Consider the following 26,032-nt stretch of genomic DNA (forward strand, 5'->3'; position numbering starts at 1 on the left):
TTGAAGTTAGTAGAAATGTGAATCTCCAGGGACACTATCTTCCCATTGGTCAGAATGTCTTTTATGGCCCCAATAAACTGGACCATGAGGTTGGAACCATTTTGGTTCTCTCTTCTCCCTTTGTTCTTCAAGCTAACAACACGTCCTGCCATCTCTCCTGGCAAGATGTAACTATTTAGATGTTTCTTATTTTTCCTTTCTTATTTTTCCTTAGAAACCAGTCTAGAGTAGACTAGACAGCTCCCAAGCCTTTCTATCTACAATGGAGTTCTTTTTACCTGAATAAATACTTTTTGAACTTTTACTGAGACTCTGCAGTCCATTGCAATCCTAAATGGTCAAAGGCTTCTCTGTGCTCACTCCGTGTAAGTAACTGTTGCATTTGAAAGCTTTGCTTTTGCTACTCTGCTGCATTTTGGTGGAATATCCTCCAGAGAGGGTTAAATTGAGTCTAACCGCTCAGAGATTACCACAACACTCACAACCTTTGAAGATGCCTGCCATAGATGTGGGCGAAACGTCAGGAGAGTATACTTCTAGAACATGGCCATACATCCCGAAAACATACAACAACCCTGTGATCCCGGCCATGAAAGCCTTCGACAACACACTTATAAGTTCTTTGGCAAATGGACTTAATAACACAAGAGCCTCACCATAAAAGTATACAGCAGAGTAGCTCATTTGGCGGTGGCAGCATGACCCAGAACCAGTAGCCAGTATAAGATGAAATAAAAACACACAGACTATTATTATCTTTCTTTGGAGGCTTTTCTTGTAGAAAAATATATTGATTCTGCTATTTACAAAAACAAGGTTTCCATAACATAAACAAAGTTCTATATATTTCCTTGTTATATCTTTGCTTCAGCTTCTTGCCTTCAAGCTGGGCTTCTCTCTCAATCTTCAAACTGAAGCAGCGCTCTCCTTGGAGCATCAAACATAGCACTCTTTACACGGAGGCATTCTTCACACAGAAGTAAGTCTTCACACAGGAGGAGCAACTAACTCACAGGAACACCTGCTTATATTACCCTACTGGTTTTGCTTAGTCATTGCATCATTTTAACTCTTTCAGTGCCTGTACATCATTTTTTGTAATTAAAAATACACTGTTAATTTTCAGTATTTCTGACATAAGTGACTCCTATTCTCACACTTCGTGCACCCATCTCAAAAAGACCTCACCTCAGCTCCAGTCTCTGGAGACTTAGACTTCCTGATCTATGGGTTTCTGTGAGTTTTCCAGGCTGTATGGCCATGTTCCAGGAGCATTCTCTCCTGATGTAATCAACAAAGTCAATTTTTTTTCCATCATGGCTAAATCATATGCTACTGTATCTTCATTAGCCAGTCTTCTTGCATCTGGTTCTTTTCATCTCTGCACATAGATTATCCTCGCTGCAATGATTAGGTATCATAGTAATCTTCCATGTTTCTTTACTCATTGATCCTCCAGAATCCACAACCAATACAGTTTGAGTTTCACTATAATTTTAACCTTTACAGTGTCTTTTAGCATCATGTGTATCTGAGTCCAATACTTCTGGGTCTTTGAACAAGACCAAATATCCCAACATTGTTCTTGCATTTCCAACATTTACTGGATCTACTTTCCATATATATATGTCTATCTATCTATCTGTCATGTTTGTCTACTTTCTATCTATCTACCTATTTGTCTGTTTCTCTTATTATCTATCTATTTACCTACCTACCTACCTGATTGTCTATTTATCTATTAATGTGTCTATCTATGCAGCTGTTATATGTCCTTTTTCCATATATCTGTCTTTTATATATACTTCATACTAGTCTGGGGACCCGGTGGAGCCCATGTTATTTGAAAAAGACTTGGTTTGTTTTGGGGTGCTAGGTAATATCGTTTAGTTAATTAGTAACACTATTTATTAGGAAAAAAGCCAGGCTTTGATTTTGTTTTTTTAATGAAGGCTCCCATTAGAAAATACATAGCGATGTGGCTGAACTACAGTTCCCAGGATCGTGAGTCAATCCTCCCCAAACCAGGTCTGTATACACAGTTGGTCATGTTGGGTCTGCATGCCAAGTATAGTCCAGATCCGTCATCAGCTGGGTTCAGTGGTCTCTGGATATGGGGGGGAACTATAACTCCCAAAGGTCAGTCACCCACAAAGTCCACCAGTATTCAAAGTTGGCCACGTTGGGTCTGTGTTACAAGATTGGTCCAGATCTGTCATCTGCTGGGATCAGTGTTCTCCGAATATGGGTGAACTGTAACTCCTAGAATTAAAGGTCAATCACCTCCAAAGTCCACCAGTATTCAAAGTTAGCCATGTTGAGTCTCTGCGCCAAGTTTGGTCCAGATCCATCATCTGCTGGGTTCAGTATTCTCTGAATACAGGTGAATTGTAACTCTCGGATGTCAAGGTCAAACATCCTCAAACCCCGCCAGCATGCAAAGTTGGCCGAGTCGGGTCTGCATGCCAAGTTAGTTCCAGATCCATCCTTGGTGGAGTTCAGAGTGCTCTTAGACTGCAGGTGAATGATACATCTCAGGACCTACGATTCCTCTAAATCAAGGTGAATTTCCCCAAGCCCCTCTCTCTAGTATGTTCAGTTGCTGTGTGCCATAGAAAAGAATAGGAAAGGGTTAAGGGAGAGGCAGTGGGCGGGGTCATGCAAATTCCACACCAATGGAGAGAGAAAGGAACATTGGAATGTGGCTCACTGTAACCTGCAATGTCCTTGGGGAGAGGGTTTTGGTGGCTTCCCAGCACTGTGGTTTATAGTTGTTTGTAGAGGCCGGAGGCTATCTGTAAATTGATACCTCCACCACATACACATTTTCACTTTTATTATGTGTATAGATATCACCTGTCTGTCAGTATTGTCTGTTTGTCTGTCTATCCATCTGTTTGTCTGTTTCCCTATCTATCTAGCCGTCTATCCTGTTATCCGCTGTTGTTCGGCATGTGGATACCAAAATCCATAAATGCTCAAATCCTATTATATACAACAACTTAGTAAAATGATATCCTATAGACAAAGTGGAAAAACCAAGATCAGCTTTTTGGAATTTTAAAATTTATTTTAAGCCACGGGTGGTTGAATCAGCGGATGCAGAATCCGTGGATGGAGAGGACCGACTATATCTATCTAAAACCCACAACTCTCACTTGAGCAAAGCAGCTGCAAACTCCACCACATCCTGGATTAATCAGGGATCTCTTGCCATGGAAACAGGGGTTGCTTGGAAACTGTCTTATTTAGAAGCCACCAAACAGAAACCAAGTTGCTGCTTCTGCTGCAGAGAGATGCATTGGGTCAGAAAAGGAAAAAAAGGTCTGTGGGTCAGTTTTATGTCATCCTCCCTCCCTGTGTGAACTGGACCTGAGGATGTTGGGTGGAAGTGGAGAAGCAAAAAGATGGCGCCTTGGATGAAATGCGTAGAGAGAGATGAATGACAGATTTGCATTGCTGAAACAATGTTCTGCTTGGATGGAGAAACAAAGCCGTTGCTCATCAAACTATCATCCTTGCCATCAACAACAATTTGGTCCACTAGAACCCAGCAGATATTGAGTTGAGTTGTTAGATCTTCTCTAGTCTGCCAAGCGAGAAAAGTTTCTGCTGCTCCATGTGAAAATCATTCTCAGTATCTTTTGATGTCTTTGGGTAGGACATTATCATCATCATAGATAATCCCTCATGGTCGCGTCCGATTGTCTTCTGATGGTACAGCCATGGTTGTGGGTCCATAAGTCACTGTGGAGACCTTTTCTGGATCTGCATGGTTTTTCTTTCGCAATAAGGACATTGATTTCCAAATGAAAGGCCAACAAGGGCCTGATGGAATCATTCCAGAAATTGAGAGTGACATTTGTAGACGGTCCATGTTTCACAAGCATACAACAGAGTTGGGAGGACAATAGCTTTATAAACAAGCATCGTGGTATCTCTATGAAGTCCTGATTCTCATTTTCTGCTTCAGTTCAGAAAAGTGCTGCACTCGCAGAGCTCAGACGGTGCTGTATTTCACTGTCAATGTCAACTTTTGTGGAGCGGCGGTTGCCTAGCTAATGAAAATTGTCAATATTTTCTAGCATTACACCATTAAGCTTTTTGCTGGCATTGCAGGGGGAATGGTTGGTGCCTAGTAATAGAGCACTTTGATTTTCTTGATGCTCAGTGGGAGGCCAAGCCTTTTATAGGCTTCTTTCTACAAAGAAGTTGATTAGGCAGGCCCCCACCCTGTCCTCCTTCCAGAGAGAATTGAAGACTTGGTTGTTTAGACAAGCCTATGAGAATGTCTAGCCCAATGGTCTGCAATTATGATACAACACAGCACTTGCATCCCATTCCCTTATTCCTTAGCTACAATTTTCACTATCCCTTTCCTTTCTTCTTGTTTACAGTTGGTCATGTTTTTATACAACAGATGACACTATAGGTTATTGGGCACTGTTCTGAGTTCAAATTGTTGTACTGTGTGTTTATTTTATGCGTTGTTTTAGGCACCTTGTACCATATATAAGCCACCCTGAGTCCCTTCAGGGAGATGAAGGTAGGGTACAAAAATAAAGTTATTATTATAATAATAATAAAGTTATTCAAGTGGCTTGTAGGCCTTCCTCTGAAAGAGCACAGACCATGTTATCGTCATCATATTGGAGTTCTATAACAGAAGTTGTTGTGACCTTACTCCTGGCTTTCAGCCTGTGGAGGTTAAAAAGGTGATTTTTACAAGGACGCAAAAGAAGCAAGATGTTGGAAATGCTTAGCAGATAGGTTGTTTATACAAATAAAACCAATAAGTCTACCAAGGAAGCTGGTCACTCATTTCTTGACCTGTTTGGAGCATCTCATCAATATCCACCTGATTAGTCTTGGATTTCTAAAAAATTGGACCCAACACCTTAGTTGGGGATGCCTTGGTCAAGGGGATGAATATCTTCTGGCCACAATTCAATTCAAGAAGGAAGTGGACAAGCTGGAAGGTGTCCCGAGAAGGGAGACCAAAATAGCCCATGTTCTGGAAACTATTCATCCCTGTGAGGAGCTGCTGAAGAAGCTGGAAATGTTTAGAGAAGGCTGAGAGAAGGCGACATGCGATCTATGGATTCTGCTGCTCTAGCAAGTAGGACTCAATGGAACAATGGATTCTGTTTGATGGTGGAATATGCTTCCTTGGAGTGTTGGAGACTTCTTCTTTGGAGGCTTTGAAGTAGCGGCTGAATGTCCATCTGTCAGGGGGGCTTGGATTGTGTCTTCCTGCCTGGCAAAAAGGGCTTGGACTGAATGCCCCTTGGGGTCTCTTCCAACTCAATCCATTCAGGGTGCTTCAGTTTGAAGTTGTGTCTATGAAGGAAAGTGATGCTTGAGATATGGTATATATCAAAGCCAGACCTGACCAGGAGATAGGATTTCGAATGAGGAGGTGAAATTCAAGGCAGGGCTGCGATTGTCTCCAATCATCTATTATCGAACAGAGAAGTTGCAAAGCCAAGGAGCATGAATCAGATTCCTTTTGCAAAGATTGAAATGGAGCAAGCAGACAGTTGAATGGTCCTTAGTCATCCAGTCAACAGGAAAGGAAGGAAATCCTTATTGGCAGAATCAAGGAGAGGTTGTTTGATGTCCATGGGACTCGGCTCGCAAGTAGTATGCAGGCAATTCTTGCAATTTATGAGGGAAATTGGCATGGAAAGAACCCTTGCATCAGTTCTGAAAACCATTGCTGATCATCTTGAAACATCAAGACTGAAGCGCAACCTGGGACAAAGTTGCAATAGCCACAGCGTGTTCTTCCAAGTGATGTGATTTAGAAGGGGAAAGAAAAGCCAGGCAAGGAGAGAGGCTGTGAGAAACCTGACCTTAGGAAGAGATCTTAACAGGCAATCCATCAGTCACGGCAGATGCCGAGGGGGACGATTGGTTTTCTGAAATAGACCCCATAAAGCTGTCACTCTCCTTTGGACACTCTGTGGGTGCCCTTGAGAATGTGGAGCTGGGCTGGCTCCGCTGAATGATACGACATGCAATTAATTAGAAGACACTACAAGGGTCACCTCTTCTCATCTGTCAGTCCAAAGAATCACAGAGTTGGAAGGGAGCTCAAGGGCCATCTAGACCAACCCAACTATAGCATCCTGCAAGAATATGCAACAGAAGCATTGCTGAAAGACACTATTTTCTTTTGTCCTGTGCCTTCGAATAATTTCTAATTTTGGCATACCTTAATTGAATCTCTCATTGGGTTTTCTTGGCAACATGGCTCTATCATATCACCTCTCTGTCTTCTCCATCACAAGAAACCCAAACCTTCTTGTGAAGATGTCATCCAACCACTGCTTTGAAACCTGCAGAGAAGGAGAGCCCATTGTCTTCTTTGAGCAAACACCTTTGTGGTGGGACTTGTTAGGGTTTGCAATGGGAGTCTGGTGACCATGTTGAGCCAAAAAGGACTCCTCTTCTGAGTCCATGATAACCTGGAACTTGAAAGAGAGACAGAAAGACAGTCGACTTACAGAATCCCAGTATAGGAAGGGGATCCCCAGGAGCCATCTAGTCTGACCCATGGATACCAAAATCTATGGATGTAGAAATCTATTACCATGTTGCCGAAGGCTTTCGTGGCCGGAATCATTGTGTTGCTGTGAATTTTGTTGAACATGGTTTTTATTTTACACAAAAACCTTTGAATACTTTGATGCTTAATGAAGACACACTCACTGTCTTCGGTGCAAAGCAGCTTCGCGTGGCACAAACACGACTTTGGAGACAAAAGTGCAAAATAGCGATATCATTTTTCTGGCCTGGAATCCTGCAGCTTACGGAGATCGGCATGCACCTGTGCAATTTGGAAGGCTTATTCTGTTTGGATTAGAAAGCTTTGTGTTGCTCATTCGTTTTCCAGCTCATCCAGAGTCCTCCATGGTGCATGTGGCAGGGCTCAGGCTGCATTGTAGTAAGTGCTCTGTGGTTTGCTTTTCTCTACACTTGCATGTCGTGGACTCCACTTTGTGGCCCCATTTCTTAAGGTTGGCTCTGCATCTTGTGGTGCCAGAATGCAGTCTGCTCAGTGCCTTCCAAATTACCCAATCTTCTGTGTGCCCAGAGGAGAGTTTCTCATCCGGTCTCAGCCACTGATTGAAGTTCTGGGTGTTAGCCTGCCATTTTTGGACTCTCGCTTGCTGAGGTGTTCCTGTGAATATCTCTGTAGATCTTAGAAAGCTATTTCTTGATTTAACGCGTTGGCTTGCTGGCTGGTATCCGAACAGAGGATGGGCCGGAGATGTCACTGCTTTGGTCCTTTCATTACAGGCTGATACTATGTCAGATGGTGCAGTACTAGCTAAACAGTATAATTTCTCCAGTGGTGTAGAGTATACACATCCTGCCTGGATGGAGAGATTGCTTTCCCTCCCTTCTTCTCGAAAGAAGTCTTTAGTGTGCCATTGCGACCCTTTGTGTGAGAAGGGAGCACTACAAGGCCTTTCTTTGGCCCACAGAGACTGATCGATAGAAGTGGCACAGCATGTCGAATCATAGAATAAAATACTGTTTGGTGAACATGAGGTATATTGACAGCACTTGGGTATGACTGTAAATGCCATGATGCAATATCTATGGGAATGTGGTAATGGCTGAGTCATAGCCATGTGGGGGTTATTGGAAAGGTTTGCATCAGTCAGTGTCCCTGATAGGCTGATGACTTATTGGCAGGTGGCTATATAAGGAGGAGGAACTAATCCATCTCCCTCTCTCCTGTGTGACTTAGTGTGAGTATCTGCCTGTGTTGTATGTGACCATCTGATGACTCTGATTGTTTGCAAGTACAGGGAATGAGGATCTGCAAATCCTAATTAAAGTCTACAAATATTTTTGGTGAAGTCTGAGTTTATTAAACAGTGTGCAGATTTATTTATTTATTTATTTATTTACAGTATTTATATTCTGCCCTTCTCACTGCAAAGGGGACTTAAAGCGGATCACAATGTACATATACATGGCAAACATTCAATGCCATTAGACATACGACACATACAGACAGAGACACAAAGGTTATTTAACTTTTTCCAACATCTGGTTTCATGAGTGTATGCTCGATTCCGGCCACAGGGTGAGCTGCTGCTTCATTATCCACTTGTGACACCGAGTCCTTGATGGAGTACTTTCTCATCTTCACACACACACACTGCTGGACATTTTTATGGTGACGTAAATTAGTTTAATTAGCCTCCCCGCGTAAGCGGTCCCTAAATTTTCCTACTTGACAGATGCAACTGTCTTTCACTTGCTTAGGCAAACAACAGGCTAGGCTATTTAATGGTCAGGCACTCAATCCGACCCGGGCTTCGAACTCGTGACTTCTTGGTCAGTAGTGATTTCTTGCAGCTGGCTACTAACCAGCTGCGCCACAGCCCGGCCTGGTAAGCACATATGAATGAAGCACATATGTTTTCTGTGAAAAGACTCTGCTGTATTTTGCTTGCTTCTGGGAGACTTGCTATGCAGCTTGCAGTGGTTCAGGAAGGTCATGATTTGGAAACTATAAATCATTTTACGTACCAGCATCCCACAACAGAGACATGGCAGGCAGCATTAGGGACTCGTCTATCAAAGTTAGGTAACTTTCATTTGTCTATCTACTCTTTATACAGAGATGTATTTCCTGCAACAGTAAAATTATGTTTTTTATCTTCTTCTTTTTTGAACTTTTAAAACTTTACCGAAGCATCCTGCATATTTCCCTTCCTGTTTCCTAATAATAAGTTCCTTCTGTTGCACTCTGCTCTGCTATAGATACCCAATATTCCTACATCCAGAAGGTGAATTGGCACTCCTAAAAGATTCCAGGGAGCACTGATTAACCCTTACTGCTCGTTCCCCTTTTCTTTTATCTCCTCTTGTTTTTCACTCTGCTTTCCCTTTGGTGTCTTGCAGCGTCTTCCTCTACCTGATGCAGATGGACCCCGATGCCACCTGGCTCTTCCTCTGCAACGTCTGGTGCCCGCAGACCTTCCAGCCTCCACATCCGGACCTGGCGCCCATCAAACTCCGCGGGATGGGCAAGAAGCGCAATGAGTTCACTGACAATGTGCAGCGACTGTTGGAGGAGCTGCACAGAAGAGAGGGAGGAGGAGGAGAAAGACCCTGAAGAACACCCCTGAACCATGGAAGAAGGCAAGGCGGATGAAGCACCTGGACCAGGAGACAAAGAAACCTGAGAAGGACCAGAAAGAGATGAGGGGGCTCTAAAAAGGGAACAAACCAGAGCTGAAGATGGATGGAGCAATCTCTGAGGGGCTCCACTGGGAAGGGAGCATTTAGACATGGTTGCAGAAGGTTCTCTGAACCTCCCTAGTGGTCTCCAAGCTTAGCAGACACTCACCTGCCTTAGAATGCACTTCCACTGTTGTGTACATTTCCAAGAGTCTTGGTAGTCCTTCTGGCTGAACATTTCCATACAATCCTGCAGTTCTCCATTAAGAAGAAAGCTCTTGGACTTAGTTGCAACCTTCTTGGTGGCCTCCAAGGTTAGCCTGTCCTCTAACGCAATTGCTCTGCGTTGCAGTTATGGACATTTCTGAGAATCTAGGAGAGTCATCTGGTAAAATGCTTCCATACAATCCTGAGGGTCTGCACTGGGGACAAAGCTCTTGGACTTGTTTGAAGAAGGTTCTGTGAACCTTCTTGGTGGCCTTCAAGCCAAGCAGATCCTCACCTGACTTGGAACACTGTGTTCTATAGTTCTGTATATTTCTGAGAGTCTTGGACTTCCTGTTAGTTGTTGCAGCCACTGGAGGTGAAGGGATCTCACCTCCTTCCATTTGGCCCCAAGATCTTGGCCATTGAAGGTCAGAGATCGGCCTGAGCAACTCATGCACTGAGTTGTAACTCCATACCTACGTGTCCACCATGTGCAAAACGCCGGCTTCTTCTCTTAAAGCCACTGATTGCAAGACCTGCCCCATTGCTCCCAGGAGAACTAGGGGGATTCTTGTGGGGCAAGAGAAATGTTGGACTGGTTTCTTGCAAAAGCGTTTTGCAAATAGATGATGACCTCTGATTTGCACAAAACGTTGTGCATTGGCCTCTTTTTCACGCAGTGTACCATCTTGCTTCGCTCCCGTTCACTTCTCACAAGCAGTTTTTGCAAATTCTGTACCTCATTAATCTCATTTATCTTGGCAGTCATGGGATGCCAACTGTTTCTAATAACTTTGCCATTTAAAGAAACATTGTATGGAATTTTATGTCACTGGGCAGGAGGGGGATATACGATCCTGTGCTTAGTGGAGATTATTATTATCCTTATCATCCTGCTTTTATCTCTCAGTTAAGATGCCAAGCGACTCGTGACATTAAAAAAGGAATACAATTTAAAATGCAAATATTAAGATAGAATGCAACGTACAAATCAATTAAAATGACTTAAAATAGCAAAATACTTTAAAAAGTTGTTAATATAATCAAATATTTTATAGAAACTAACCAATGAGGGGATGCTGAACTAGAAAGTTGTTCCTTTGCACCCGAGAAAGTCATGCTGTACTAGTTGGATGCACAAAGTTTCATGTTGGGAACGGATTTTGCAATAAAATGCATCAGAATCCACAAAGCAGGGATGCCTTTATTGCACCAAATGAAATGGGGAAAAAATTGAACCTTTCCTTTCTTCTGCAGGTAAAGATGTTAAAAAATCGTGCAGGAGAAGGAAAATGACAATGTTAGAGTCAACGTAGGGGAGAGCAGGATGGATGTCTTCCAATAGTATTTGTTAGGCATTTAAAAATATATTAAAACATGGTGAGCATTGCACTCTTAAGTCCGGAGACCAGGGTTCGAATTCCTGCTCAGCCTTGGAACCTCTCAGCCTCAAAGGCAACCCGTCTCTGAACAAGTGTTGCCAAAAAAAACCCTGCAATACATACTCCATGAATTGGGGGTGATCATGGCATGCAGCATCATGGCTTTTTCTAGGTTTTCCAGATTCCATGGAGAACATTTTAGGGTACGATGTGTTGTTGAAGGCTTTCATGGCCAGGATCACAGGATTGTTGTATGGTCATGTTCCAGAAGTATTCTCTCCTGACGTTTTGCCCACATCTGTGGCAGGCATCCTCATAGGTTGTGAGGTGTGGAGAAACTAGGCAAGGAAGGTTTATATATCTGTGGAAAGTCCAGGGTGAGAGGAGAACGCTTGTCAGTTGGAGGCCAGTGTGAATGTTGTAATTCAGGGGTCCCCAAACTTTTTAAGCCGAGGGCCGGTCCACAATCCTTCAGACTGTTGAGGGGCTGAATTATCATTTGAAAAAAAAATACAAACAAATTCCTATGCATACTGCACAATGGTAGTGCAACAACAACAATGAAAGAACAATACAATATTTAAAAATGAAAACAATTTTAACCAACATAAACCTATTAGAATTTCAATGGAAAGTGTAACACAATATTAGCATTATATATTACTATATTGAACTATACCACTATACTACTAATAATATGTAATATATAACATATAATTAATATTATTATATGGTATTACTACTAGTATTATATTGTATAACATATGATTATCATCAATATTATATGTATATACAATATATTATATTATTAAAACTGATATAAAATATTATATTATAAAACTGAGGGCGGGGGCCAGGTAAATGACCTTGGAGGGCCACATCCGGCCCCCGGGCCTTAGTTTGGGGACCCCTGTTGTAATTAATCACCTGAATTAGCATTGAATAGCTTCATCTCCTGGCTTCTTCCTGCCTGGGGGCATTCTTTGTTCAGAGTCGTTAGCTGCCCCTGATTGATTCCTATCTGGAATTCTTCTGTTTTCTGAGTGCTGCTCCTTATTTACTGTTCTGATTTAGGAGTTTTTTTAATACTGGTAGCCAGATTTTGTTCATTTTCATGGTTTCCTCCTTTCTGTTGAAGTTGTCCACATGCTTGTGGATTTCAATGGCTTCTCTGTGTAGTCTGACATGATAGTTGTTTGAGTGGTCAAGCATTTCTGTGTTCTCAAATGATATGCTGTGTCCCAGTTGGTAGATGTGGGTGAAACGTCAGGAGAGAATGCTTCTGGAACATGGCCATACAGGCCGGAAAACATACAACAATCCTGTGGTCCTGGCCATGAAAGCCTTCAACAACCCGCTGCATTGCCTCTGGTTTTTCGTTTGTTTGTTGGGTGACCACCAGGCCAAGAAATGAGGCTTCCAATAGTTACATTTGTGATTTATTGCGTGCGATTTATCACATCAGTCCTGTGTGTTCACTCAGATCTCTGGAGTGGAAAATTTGGAGAAAACTGTATAAAACAGGTAACTGGCATAGCATAAGGTCAGCAGGTGAGTTCTGCAGCATCCCTTGGATGGATAGGGCACTGTTCCTTGCACCACACTGGTTGCATCTATACAGCAGACTGAATGCAGTTTGGCACCACTTTAACTGCCATCACCCGATGCTATGGAATAAGGCCTTTGGTGCCTCCAAACTTCAAATCCTGTATCATTGGAGCAGAGCAGTTAAAGTGGTGTCAAACTGCATAAGTTCTACAGTGTAGCTGCACCCTGGGGTAATTTATATTTCAGCCCTATAAAAATGACTTGCCAGCTATAAATATACAAAAAGAAATAACGCAAATATAAATATAAAGGAGAGAAGCCAAGTTAGCAAAAATATTGTTGGCTCTCTATGAATATATCAAAAATACAACAACAACAATTTACTGTATATACTCGAGTATAAACCTAGTTTTTCAGCCCTTTTTTTAAGACTGAAAAAGCCCTCCTCGGCTTATACTCGGGTGAGGGTCCTGGTTGGCTTATATTTGGGTCAGCTTATACTCGAAAATATATGGTACATTTATTATTTTTCTCTATTATTATTGGTATTATTACATTTATTATTTTTCTCTATTGTTGCTACTATTACATTTATTTTACTCTATTTTTATTATTATTACTATGTTTATTATTTCACTCTGATCTTATTATATTTATTATTTTACTCTATTTATTACTACATGTATTATTTTCCATTATTATTATTATTATTATTATTACATGTATTATTTTACTCTATTATTATTAAAAGGATACGTAAGCACATTTACATTGAAGAAGATGAGAATAATGATTTGATCAGAGTTGGACAGTCTTATCTTAAATTTGAGCTTTATGTAAATATTCAGAAACATTTAACCTACCGATGCCTCAATTAATGTAATTTTGTTGGTATCTATTTTTATTTCTGAAATTTACCACCATCGGCTTATACTGGAGTCAATGTTTTCCCAGTTTTTTTGTGGTAAAATTAGGTGCCTCGGCTTATATTTGGGTCGGCTTATATTCGAGTATATACGGTATATACCTCTCCGTCTCCCGTGGGGACTCAGGGCGGTTTACATATGGTAAACATTCAATACCAACATACAACAGTCCAATAATAAAACAACAGCTTAAGCATAATAAAAAGTTAAAAACAATGTGTTATTTAAGTATAAAAACAGTTTCAAATTACTCTATTGGGTGATTTAACTGGTTACCAGTATTAAAAAAAAAACACCAGATTCAAGACAGTAAAAAAGGAACACTACTCGGGAATTACAGACAGCAAATATTCAAGCGCCAGTGGACACCTCCCAAACAGAGGATGCCTCCAGGCAACAAAAGGCAGGCTACCTCTATGCAGATGCCTTCTCTTGATTGACTTTGCAGCTTCATGACTACTCAATGGTATTCAAGCTTGCTCATTGCAATGTTCACACTTGCTTCCCACAGACATTTTCCCACCCTGGACATTATTCCACAAGTGAATATACACTCCACTTGATTCACTGCCAGTGAAGCCGAGCTTGACTTTTGGGGAGAAGCTTTGAAGCAGAGGCCATCTGTCAGGAGGGCTTAGGTTGTGTCTTCTTGCCTGACAGTAGGGGCTTGGATTGGATGGCCCTTGTGGTTCTTTGGGCATCTGGGCCAGAACCTGGGTCAGAACCTGGGCTCTGGGCTGGACACTGGGCCCATAACCCAATATCAGAGTGGCTTTTGCTAGGCACACGCAGCAGAAGTAGCTGACTAGGAAGCTCTGGATAAATAATAACGCTGCAGTCTTCGGTTATCTATCAAAATGTTTACTTACAAATGGAATCCTCACAAGACAATACACAGCTCTCACGCAGGCACACACGGGAAGGGGCAGATAAAAAGTAGAGGCTATTTATCTCATCCTCTGCTGTCTGATGCAATCCAAGCTTAACCCTTTAAACACTTGCATAGTACGCAGCACACAGTGTATGATGCAATCTCCAGCACACATTGCACCACCATGACTCAATTACATTTAAACAACTCTATATACAATCATTCCCACTTCAACAAGAGAGACCCCGTGGCCCCAACAAAGAGGGATCGCTACTTTGGCGAGCTCAGAGAAGCCTGATTTCAGCAATTTTAGTTCCCTAGAATCCAATAAAAAGACTCTGCCAAAGTGAAAAAGCGCCACCGAGATGATTTACTAGCGATTCAGCTGAATAGGATGCGATGCTGCAATCATTTGTCAAGCAAAGCATGTAGATACAGAGAAAAATGCCATTTTTATAAGAAATACAGAGGTTTGCTTTTCAAATTTCTCGCCCTCCTCCCGGCTCCCTGGTGATTGGCTGGCGCGTTTCAGCTGGGATACAGGAAACCACTGGCTTTGACAGCTTTTTGACAGATTGGCTTCCCTCCCTAGATTGGCTAAGAAAGGGTTTTCTGATCTTCTTGGGACTCATTCTTTTCCTCCTTGTTTTGAGCTGCTGCTGGTCGCACCTTCCTTCTTTGTTCAAACTTCATCAAAAAAGGAAGCGCTCAGATCCATCTCGACAGATGCCTGTACTTCTGTTGGTCAGATACAATGCATTCGCGGAAACTTTAAGTAGGCGGAGCCAGGAAAAAGATGACACCGAAATGGGGCCAATCCGTCAACTTGTGGATACCGGGGCTCATGGTGATTCCTTATCCGTGGTTGGGAGGAACGTGGATTTGAGCTCCCTGGGACGCCTGGAAGGCTTCCCAGGTTGGCCTGGAGTCTCCCGCAGCCCGGATAAGGTTTTTCTCTAATGTTAATATAGTTTTAGGCAGAAAAGAGACACAATGTATCAGTTAGAAGTTGAAGTTGCAACTTGGTTAATCTTTATTAGGGGCTTGTTACATAGTTGGAGCTGGGGTAGAGAGATGAGAGAGAAAATGCGGTAGGATAGGTAGGTTGAGACGGCTGCTGGGGCACATTTCATCTTTTCTAGCCCAATTTGGCACCCAGGAACTGCGGAACTCCCTGCAGCTTGTCAGATCAGCTTAAAGGCAGGGGTTGGGATGCCCTCGATAACACCAGCAGAACCTCTGAAGATGCCATTAGCCACAGATGCAGGCACATGATCAAATGAGAATGTTGCTGGAACATGGCCATACAGCTCAAAAAACTCACAGCAATCCACTGTCTTAGTGTTTCTGGCCTAAGCTGAATGCAGAAGCTTTGAAGCAGAGGCCATCTGTCAGGAGGGCTTAGGTTGTGTCTTCTTGCCTGGCAGTAGGGGCTTGGATTGGATGGCCCTTGTGGTTCTTTTAACCTTCTACCAAATCCAATGCAATATGGTAGCTTAAAATGCCAGTGCAAATGTGTTGAAGTGGGAATGATTGTATATAGAATTGTTTAAATGTAATTGAGTTATAGTGTTGCAATGTGAGCTGGAGATTGCACCATGCTGTCTGCTGTCCGCTATGCAAGTGTGTAAAGAGTTAACTGTGTATTGCATCAGACAGCAGAGGTGGTTATAAATAGCTTGCTGTGTTATCTGTTCTTCCCTCTGCCCTCTGCTCTCTGCCTATTTGCACTCTGTATGTATATGTCGTCTTGAGAGTTTTTCCATTTGTTAGTAAACCTTTTGTAGATAGCCAAACAGGCTTCAGCCTCTTTATTGGTACCAGTGATTCTTCGTTGATCTTCCGCTGCATGTGTGTTTATCCAAACCGCGCACTCTGACAAAATATGCCTTCCTGCCTGGAAGAATGGGGTTGGACTAGATGGCCTTTGGGAGTGTCTTCCAACTTTAGGACTGTAAGATTCCCTTCCTATCTTGCATCCTTTGCCCTTAATTCCAGAATGTGCTGTTCCAGGCCTTTCCCATTTTGAACGGCCGCTATTCCGAAATGCAGAAGCCTGGGAGGCCGGCTGGCAGAAAGAACCCCTTAACGAATTCCGGCACAAGCTTTGATTCCGATTTATTTTTTTACACATTTTTCTTCTTTTGTTGGGAGTGTGCATTCAATTTTTTTTTTTGCGAACAGAGCCCACTTAATATGCAAAGCCCCGGCAGAGCATAAATAGGCAGCGTGGAAAATGTCATTTCCACACTGTGGCTTTTCCTGACCATTATGCCACTTCAAACAAAAGCAATTTACTCTGCCTCTATAATAAAGCCGAGGTGATAACGAAGGAGACGGAGGGGAAACAGTACTTCCCTGAGCTCCCTCCACCGTGGGTTTTTTTTTTTTTGCTCCCAGCCAGACACCACCATAAAAAGGAAGCACATGAACCATCCAGCCTGCGGCCTCCAGCTGCTTCCCGGAGAATTTCTAATGGAGACATAAACTTAGAGAAACATCTTGTTTCTGGAGCAAAGAGGGCCATAACCTGGATGGGGAGAAATCAATCCCTTGGCAAGGTTAAGCTGGGTTGCAAATACGAGGCAAAAGGAGGCCAGGGAAGAAGGGAACTCTAAAATCAGGACAGTAAATAAAGAGCAACACTAAAAAAATACGTCAATTCCAGACAGGAAACAATCAGGGCCAGCTAACACCTCCCAACAAAGGATTGCCCCAGGCAGCCAGGCTTTGAAGCTGCAAGGCCATTCAATGTGAACGACGCTGGCCAATTGCAACATTCACTTGCCTCAAACAGACAAGAGTGCTTTCTCCCACCCTGGACATCATTCCACAAGGGATATATATAAACTCCACTTGCCTAGTTTTCAACAGACATCACAACCTCTCAGGATGCCTGCCATAGATGTGGGCAAAACATCAGGAGAGAATGCTTCTGGAACATGGCTATACAACCCAGAAAACCCACAGCAACCCCTTTGACAACACCTTTACTCAGAGTTGGAAGGGGTGCTTTCTTTCACAAGCAATTTAGTTAAGTCTTCTCCCAGAGCTGGAGGGGATTGGACTAGATGGCCCTATTGGGTCCCTTCCAGTTCTATAATTCTATGGGACCACTTTTCTATGAGACTCAATAAGTGCCATTAATTTATTTGCACGTGCCGGTGTTATCAAAACCCCGGGAACCCAAGGATGACCCCAAAATCCACAACCATGGAAAGGTCCCGATAGCCAACTCCAGGGCAACCTTTCAACCTAATTTGAACTACCGTATATACTTGAAGATAAGCTGGGGTTTTCAGCCCTTTTCTTTTTAAGCTGAAAAAAACTCCCTCGGCTTATAATAGGGTCAAGGCCAAGGCCAGGCAACAGAACCTGGAGACCATTGCTTGCAATATATGATATATTTTTCTCTTACCCTCCCTTTTCAGTGTGTTTTCCAAAGCCTCCCTTGCTCTCAACCAAGGAAATGTTTTGAAAAGGGAAAGAGGCCCTTTTGCTGGAAGTGGTACAATAATATTCAATGACACTTCTTGACCTAATTATGACAACAATAAGAGCGCCTGGCTCCGAAATGAATGGGCAATTGAGTAGGTTGAATATACTGTGAGTTTCACTCCAGGCAGAAATTTTGAGTTTATAACCCATTTTTGGTCCATTTTAGACATTTTAATGAGCACACATACTATTTCTAGGAAAGTGGTGTCCTAGTTTTCAGAGGGCCATTCTCGGTCTCGTTTAAATTAGCATGTATGAATTTCATGCAAATATCTAGCCTTGTTTCCAAACTTATCCAAACTTTGTGGAAGTAGCCAGCTAGAAGAACGCAGCACTATTTTCTGCCTCACTTCTGCTGCATTGTGAGATTGCAATATCTGAAGTCCTGTTTAAATGTTGGATTATCACTGGCGTTCCTATTAGTAGAAATAGCATCAGAGAGCACAGTCACATCTTAGATGCCTTGCCATCATCTTCCTCTGCAGGTTTATATGATGTGCCATGAAAACCAGGGGTAGATTACCCCTGGCCATGACTTACTGGCTTGTTAAAGGTACTTTGGAAAACTATGTCTCTCATGTATATAATTTGCCCTAAATACTCCATGTTTTTTCCTATGTGTTCCTATTTTGTCTATATGTTGTGTTAACCTAATGTTTTATCCCTGAGATCCCCATTCCTTCCCTTTGGGGGAAACCGTGTTCCTGGACCCAAAGATGTCTTGCATCCCATGCAATTATATAGCCTTTTATATATAGACGGTAGCCTGGGGGATATTATATATAAACGGTAGCCTGGGGGAAAGAAACAAAGCTGGGAACTTCCTCGTCAAGTTCCCCGTTTCACCTATATCTTTGGACTTTACCTGGACATTGCAACACAATACTTCTATTCAGGCAGGAGAAATCACCTCTCCCTGCCCTTGGGGAAGAACCAATTTCACCACCCTGAACCTTTGATGAACAGGACCTCTCGCATTGGAAGGAATCAGCATTTCTACAGCCAAAACCCATCCTCTGTCATTTTTGCATGATTGTATTAATATATGTTTTGTTTCTCTAGGGTCTGGAATCGCCAGCCCAGCCCTATTAATGGGCCATGTCATGTTTATCTTGTAAGACAGTAGCATTCCTAGTTAGGGCCAGAAAATGCCATCGATCACTTTGTTATTTTTCCTGTTCAGTAAAAGGAGCCCCATTTATCGATACTTAATGATCCCTTTTTCCCAGCCCACGCTGGCCAGTGAGCCAAGCCCCTCTCTGTGACTGGTCAGAATGAGAGGCTTGGCTGCAGCCTATGTATAAAAAGGGCTATTAAACTGTTTTCTGTATGCTATCTACTTTGTGAATGAATGAATCACTAGCTAGCATCTTATCTGCAGATAATAAAATCTTCCTTGGCTGAAAATCACCTTCTCTCCTTGCTTGGTGACTGATTTCAATTGGGCCTGTATTCTGTATGCTCACCACAGCAGGGACTCACAATGGGCAGCTCAGGCGGATCACTTGCCTGGGTTTCTGCCAACAGGCTTCTCCCTGGTCTCACTGCCAGGGGTTGCCTCCTAAAATGGGGGCAACATGGTTAGCTGGCATCCCTGTTTGAAAAATGTCATCCTGCACTGCTTAAGTCTCTATGGTTAGATAGGAAGCCTAGAAAAGAGTTAGGGACACCTTCCCCAGTTCTACGCATGCTCTGATTAGGCTTTTTTATTGTTTCCTCCTTCCTGTCCTATTTAGGTCAACCCACCCTTTTGATGCTTTAGAAATGTGATCTCTCCTAGGGTTGATGTAACTTCCCCAGTTTGGTCTTTGGAATGTTTATGGCCCTAGAGAAGAAGCGACCCACGAGGTTTGGTCGCCATTCCTGCTTTCTGCTTTATTCCAAAGAGAGGACGCACTTTGTCCCTCTACTAGCCAAGATGTAGCTATCTAGATCTCTGTTATTTTGATCCGTCTATGTGTATTAGATCAGATTAGATTAGCTAGTTAGCTCCAAACCTTTTCTATCCATCAATGGATTTCTTTTTACCTCAATAAATGCTTTTAAACTTTAACACTAACTTTGCGGTCCTTTGCCATCCTGAATACACAGAGGCCTTCCAAAACTCACACCGCGTAAGTCTCACTGCTACATTTTACTCTGCTATTTTAATGGGAATTTACCTCATAAAGGGGGTGATTTGAGCTTGACAGCTCATCAATTCCCAACAATCCCTAGGTCATTGGCCTGATTTAACTTGTATAGCAGCCTCTTGTAATGGTTTGAGCATTGAACTTGGACTCTGTGACACCCAGATTCATATTGGCAGTTAAAGTGGAATGAAACTGCATTAATTCTATTGTGTAGATTCACCCGAAGTCAGGGTTGGCAGAGGCAAGGAAAATGGGACTTTATTTCTGCCGCAATTCCAGAAATGTTTTCCTCTGAAGCCATATTCTGAATGCTGCAAAACAAGACATGCCTTCTCATGGACTGAGCGGGGAGATAAATTAGAAACCAACCGTAGCAATGCCTCTCTCTCTGCCAGGAATATCTCACTTCCTTCCATCTGGTGCTGCAAACCGCATGGATCAATTCACAGGTTTGCTTTTAGGTGCGAAGTCAATAGTTGACTTTCCCTGCAATTGCTTCCACGCGTCTCCAAGCAGTAGGTCCGCTTATCGAGTGGAAGGCAATCCTGATGCTGCTTTGCCATTTTTCCTACTGTCTTGGGACCAGCTTGAGACAAATGGTATCTTTATTATAGAATGGATGCAGTTCGATGCCACTTTAACTGCCCTGCAAAACTAGAATGCCCTAGCATCTAACCATGACAATGAAAGTGGCGTCAAACTGCATTCATTCTATGTTGTGCACGCACCCTGTGTTGGATGGGTCTAACCATCCGTTTTCCAAACCACGGCTTTATTTGCAGGGTTGCTCCCACCTCTGCAATTCCTCGTGAAGGGCTTTCATTTCTTCTGGAGCAATTCACAGCAGGGGCAATCCCATATTGCCAGCATCAGCCTTTGGCAAACCTCAGGCAGCCTCCCATTCCTTCCTCTCTCTCTTTTAGTTCCCAAGGAAGACATACATCTGCCTGACAGGAGGGCAGAAAAGGGCAGGTAAAGAGGAAGAAAGTGCCGGGCCAGCAAAGATATACCGATGAGCGATGATTAGGGCCTTGCCTCCCCGACAAAACAGCCTCCCTGCCTCCGGTGCGTCTGTATTTCTCTTCTGACAAGGCAGTTGGGCCACTTAGAGCTTTGGGCAGAATTTAACATCTGGACGAAGGTGCCATGGAGGAGAAGGAAGGCGCATTTGCCCATTTTGTGCATTAGTCTGCCTTGTGCATTGGTCTGCTTTGTGCATTTGTCTAATTTGTGCATTGGTCTCCTTTGTGTATTGGTCTGATTTGTGCATTGATATCCTTTGTGCATTAGTCTATCTTGTGCATTGGTTCGCTTTGTATATTTGTCTAATTTGTGCATTGGTCTCCTTTGTGTATTGGTCTGATTTGAAAATTGATGTCCTTTGTGCATTAGTCTATCTTGTGCATTGGTTCATTTTGTGTATTTGTCTAATTCGTGCATTGGTCTCCTTTGTGTACTTGTCTAATTTGTGCATTGGTTATCTTGTGCTTTGGTCTATTTTGAGTATTTGTCTGATTTGTGCATTGATCTCCTTTGTGCATTGGTTTACTCTGCACATTTGCCCATTTTGTGCATTAGTCTATCTAGTGGATTGGTCTCCTTTGTGTATTTGTGTAATTTGTGCATTGATGTCCTTAGTGCATTAGTCTTGTGCATTGGTTCACTTTGTATATTTGTCTGATTTGTGCGTTGATCGCCTTTGTGCATTAGTCTATCCTGTGTATTGGTCTACTTTGTGTATTTGTCTGACTTGGGCATGGATCCCACCTTTGTGCATTGGTCTATCTTGTGCATTGGTTCACTTTGTATATTTGTCTAATTCGTGCCTTGATCTCCTTTGTGCATGGGCCTGCGCTGCACATTTGCTGACTTTGCGCATTGGTCTCCTTTGTGCAGAGAATCCCAGTCTCTAGTGTTCCAAGTGTTTTGGACTTCAACCCTCAGAAGTTCCAGCTGCTTTGGCCAATGATCAGGGATTCTGGGAGCTGACGTCCAAAACATTGGAAGACCAAAGTTGGTCTACTTTGTGCAACCTTGCAAGCAGATTTTCAGCTGGCAAACTATAACATATGATCAAGAATTCACTGGGCAGCCCAGCAAGGACTCCTTGTGTGTTTTGTGGTGCGTTGTGCCAAGGATGAAATATCAGAAAAGCTGCTTGTCATGCAATCAGGTAACGAGCAACACTTGTTGAAATCCCTTTCCATACAACCACTGAAGTTACAGGAACCCACTCCAGTTTTCAACTCAGCAACCTTATGAAGAAAGATGCTTTGGTGCAACGAAGCCCATCATCCTCGGAAGGAGCCTGTTCCTGTTTCAAACAGTTCTTGGTACAAATAAAAACACTGAAACATCCAAACCCATTTGAAGATCTTTTATTCACGTCAGCTGGTCACAGACTGATCCATATTGTCAGTTTGCAGCAGGAAAAACTGCCTGCCTCTGCTCCCAAAACCACCAGCTGCTAGGGAAGATTTGTAGTTTCTGTAATATCCCGGGTTAGATGGGGTCTCTTGCGGTCATCTAGTCTGACTCCCGAAGCCCAGGATGCGGGAAGGAGACTGCATTCCAAAAGGCATCCCCACTGAATAAGCAGATCTAATCCATTAGTGGAAAAAAAGACATCCCCTCCCAAGAAAAATATCCGCAACTCTCCCCTGGGTAGATTTCCTATCTGGATTTCTTACGCAGTCTAGAGAAATCAAACTGAAATATATACAAGGATTTCTGAGGTGGAGAAGGAGGGGATGAGGGCTTGTTGAGTTACCTGGGAAGCTTTGGATGATGACACTTTGCATCCTCTGCTTCACAACAGGAAAAACCTGGAATGCTTGGGGTCCCCCAGAGGTCATCCAACCCAACCCCAAATCAATGCAGGAAGGAGCTGCTTAGCTTTTTTTTCGGAAGGCTTCCAAGGGAAGGGAAAACGTCTAGACCAGTGTTTCTCAACCTGTGGAGATGTTTTGGCCTTCAACGCCCAGAAATCCTAACCGCTGGTAAACTGGCTGGGATTTCTGGGAGTTGTAGGCCAAAACTGTCAGAGTAATGGTTAATAGAGTGAAATGTTAACTCATGGTTGAAGTTAGCAGTAATTGTGTTAGGTTCCTCTAAGCATTCCAGGAATAGAGGAATAGTTAAATGCATAGAAGTAGATTTACTGCCCAGAGTGACGTATTTCAGCTTCCTCTGTATAGAAGGACATAAATCACTAATTTGGAATGTTGGAGGAGACAACTTTGCTGATAACGTTCCTCGATAGTCATGATCTGCTTGAGATGAGACTTGTGTTAGCTTCTCTTTATGTAAATACTGCTGTAGATAATATCAATAAAGGTTTTGAACCGCCGAGATTGACGACAGCTTTTTATTCCGTGGGACTGGACTGAAGACCATGTCTTCGGAAGTGGAGCAATTGAGACGAAGAAGGTGATTATGTCTCAATTGTCAACAATACCCACAGGTTGGGAACCACTGGTCTAGACTGAGGAATGAATGCAGTTTGATTCCACTTTAACTGCCATGGCACAATGTTATGGAATCTTGGGAGTTGCAGTTCTACAAGGCCTTTAGCCTTTTGTACTAAAGAGTGCTCTCCAAACTATAATTCTCAGGGTTCTCAGCATTGAGCCATGGCGTTGTAAGTGGGGTCAAACTGCATTCATTCTACCTCTCTATGAATTCTATGGTATTTTTCCAGATCCTCCCGCTGGGTATTACCATAGGGTTGCCTTGGGGGGCATAGGAAATTCACAATTCAATGGTATCTCGGTCTTCCAGAGTTGGCAACTTTCAGCAAAAGTTATTCATTTCAATAGAGCATTCATGAATTTCTTGGTCAGGAATGCATCTTTGGGCCGTTCCGTACTTTGCGGCATCAGGGCAGAAGTGCTTCAATGTACCTTTTTGGACACCGCCTTCTCCCCGGGGCTTCACTGTGCATATATTAAAGGGGCAATTACTGAGCGGACCGGTCATTTATATTTACAGTTATACAGTCATCCATGTTCATCATAACATAAGTGGATAGCAAGTGCGTTCAAAGTAAGGGTTCAAAATGGCACACAAATCCCTCCCCCCACCTTCCCCGAAGTATTGTTTTACAAAGCAAGGTGAAGAAAGAAAAAACTATAGGGCTCACAAATGGCAGGAGGAAGCTAGCAATGCAAACGGTAAAGAGGTTCAAGGTGTCCTTCTTCGAAGGAAGGAACAGCAAGGCGTCCAAGACTTCAGGTCCATCTTTGTTCCTTCAGGGCCGTGGAGGGACCTTCAAGAAGCCAACCAACCCTGCTTTCAGGCTACCCAAAGGGCCACAATGGCTCTTCCGCTGCATTCCTCAAAAACAAGCCTTCTACTGCTCATCTGGACATTAACAAGCAAGAGAACGCGCCAATGGAAGGGTGCAACCCAACAGCCAAACTGGCCACCTCTGTTTTAGGAGGTCAAGAGCATCTCCAAGTGGCCTAGGAGTCAAATGGGATGCCAAACACAGCATCCACCATCCAAGTATTGGGGTGATGCCAATGAGAAAGCCACCAGCTGGTTGGTAGAACCACAAAATCCCAACTTCCCTTGCAGTGGTTCCAGTTTGTGCAAGACGAACTTCTTCAGAGGAGAGAGAATGTTCAAAATAGGTATATCTAGTTGACGGAATTGTGATGGTGGAAGGGTTGTCATGCGGATGTGGAACGGGTGGCATCTTTGGTCAATTCTGCATGACCCTAATGTTGACCTAGCCACCCGAAAGAAGGTCAGGAACAATGGAGTAATGGGGTAGAAGGTGGTGATATAGAATCTAGTCTATATCAGTGGCATCTCTGCTTTCATAACATCAGTTCTGCATGACCCAATGTTGTATTAACCACCCAAAAGAAGGAGAGGAGAGCCAGGATAACGGGGCAGAAGGTGGCACCTCTGGCTTCACGGCAACAATTCTGCAGGACCCAATGTTGACCTGGCCACCCCAATGCCACTCAAGAAAAGAACAGGAGGGACAGCCCAATGGGTAGAAGGTGGCATCTCTGCTTTCATGGCATCAATTCTGCAGGACACAATGTTGACCTGGCCACCTTGATACCACTTGAAGAAAGAAACGATGGTGTAATGGGGTGAAAGGTGGCCTCTCTGGCTTTGTGATGTCATTGTTGACCTGGCCACCTCAATGTCACCCCAACAAAGGACAGGAGTGTTGGTGTAATGGGCTAGGTGGCATCTCTGCTTTCAAGGCATCAGTTCTGCAGGATCTAGTCACCTTGATGTCAACAGGGTAAGAAAGCAGGATCTCTGGTTTCATGGTGTCAGTTCTGCAAGACCAACATTGATCTTGGCTAACCAGTATCACCCAACAAAAGGTTTATGGGTTGCCTCTGTGAGTGGGATGAGGGGGAGGAGGAAGAGAAGAGACAGAGGAGGAAGGACCCCCAGCCAGCCAGCCATCCCATTGTGGCCCCGCTCCCAGCGTCGACCTGCTTAGAGGGTGCAGGAGGCATCGTCGGGCACGGAGCGCTTCTTGAGTTCCTTGCCTGGCTTGTGGTGGTGTTGGTGGTGTGGGTGGGAGGCGGTCAATTTGCCGTGGTCAGTTTGCGGGAGTCCCGAGAGCGGCTGGGTGTCTTGGAGGTGCCCACCGGGCAAGGGGGCGAGGCCATTGTGGCGTCGTAGGGCAGCATTGTTGTCGTCAGTTTCCACCCGCAGGTAGGCCTTGACCTTGTGGTGGCGGGCCTGGCTGTCGCTGAAGTCGATGACGCGGCACTCGTAGGTCCCTTCGTCTGTGGGCTTCACCCGGGATAGGCGTAGCTTGTGGGAGATGTTGCTGCCCACCACTTTCACCACCTGGAAATTGGGGCAAGAAAGAGAGCACACTGGTGTAAAGACACAATGGATGTGTCATGTCTTTCAAGAACAGCCTTAAAACAATGTGTTGAGTAAATGAAAACTGCTTTACTTCAGCAAAACATAAAAAACAGCACGCTCAATGGTATAATGCAAAAGAAAGCAAGGAAGTCTTAGAGCAAATACAGTTCTTAAGTCTGATAAATTCCCAAATCAAGTAGCAGTCTTACTTGAGACAAAGAAACAGCAATAAATCCTTAGGAGCAGTTTCCCAGATGCAGACTCAAAGCAGGCACAAGGGGAGCGAAGGCTTAGGCATTAGAATCAGTTTGTTACCAGCAAAAGCTGGCCACCTCCAATGGAAACCTGGGATTTGCAGCTTGTTTGGTTGAGAGACTTCAGGGTGCATCTACACTTTAGACTGAATGCAAT

The 26,032-nt window shown here is 43.4% G+C and overlaps 2 protein-coding genes across 3 annotated transcripts in view; one reads left to right on the forward strand and one right to left on the reverse strand.

Annotated features, from left to right (window-relative positions):
• tti1 (TELO2 interacting protein 1) overlaps positions 1-10,606 on the forward strand; it is a 41,584-nt gene extending 30,978 nt beyond the window's left edge. The window contains exons 8-9 of one of the 2 annotated variants that reach the window (XR_507549.3): positions 8,929-10,012; positions 10,473-10,606. Coding sequence is in view for 1 of the 2 variants with exons in the window: in XM_008121567.3 (XP_008119774.2) it covers positions 8,929-9,142 (214 nt within the window). In the remaining variant the exon portion in view is untranslated. Of the gene's footprint in view, positions 1-8,928 lie in introns of both variants that reach the window. The other variant, XM_008121567.3, reaches the window with a different exon arrangement.
• An 11,527-nt stretch (positions 10,607-22,133) lies between these two features.
• vstm2l (V-set and transmembrane domain containing 2 like) overlaps positions 22,134-26,032 on the reverse strand; it is a 127,918-nt gene continuing 124,019 nt past the window's right edge. The window contains exon 4 of the mRNA XM_062979757.1: positions 22,134-25,600. Within this exon, the coding sequence (XP_062835827.1) occupies positions 25,241-25,600 (360 nt within the window). The 3' untranslated portion in view covers positions 22,134-25,240. The remainder of the gene's footprint in view (positions 25,601-26,032) is intronic.

This window comes from Anolis carolinensis, chromosome 4 (assembly GCF_035594765.1).
Source record: "Anolis carolinensis isolate JA03-04 chromosome 4, rAnoCar3.1.pri, whole genome shotgun sequence".
Lineage (NCBI taxonomy): Eukaryota > Metazoa > Chordata > Lepidosauria > Squamata > Dactyloidae > Anolis > Anolis carolinensis.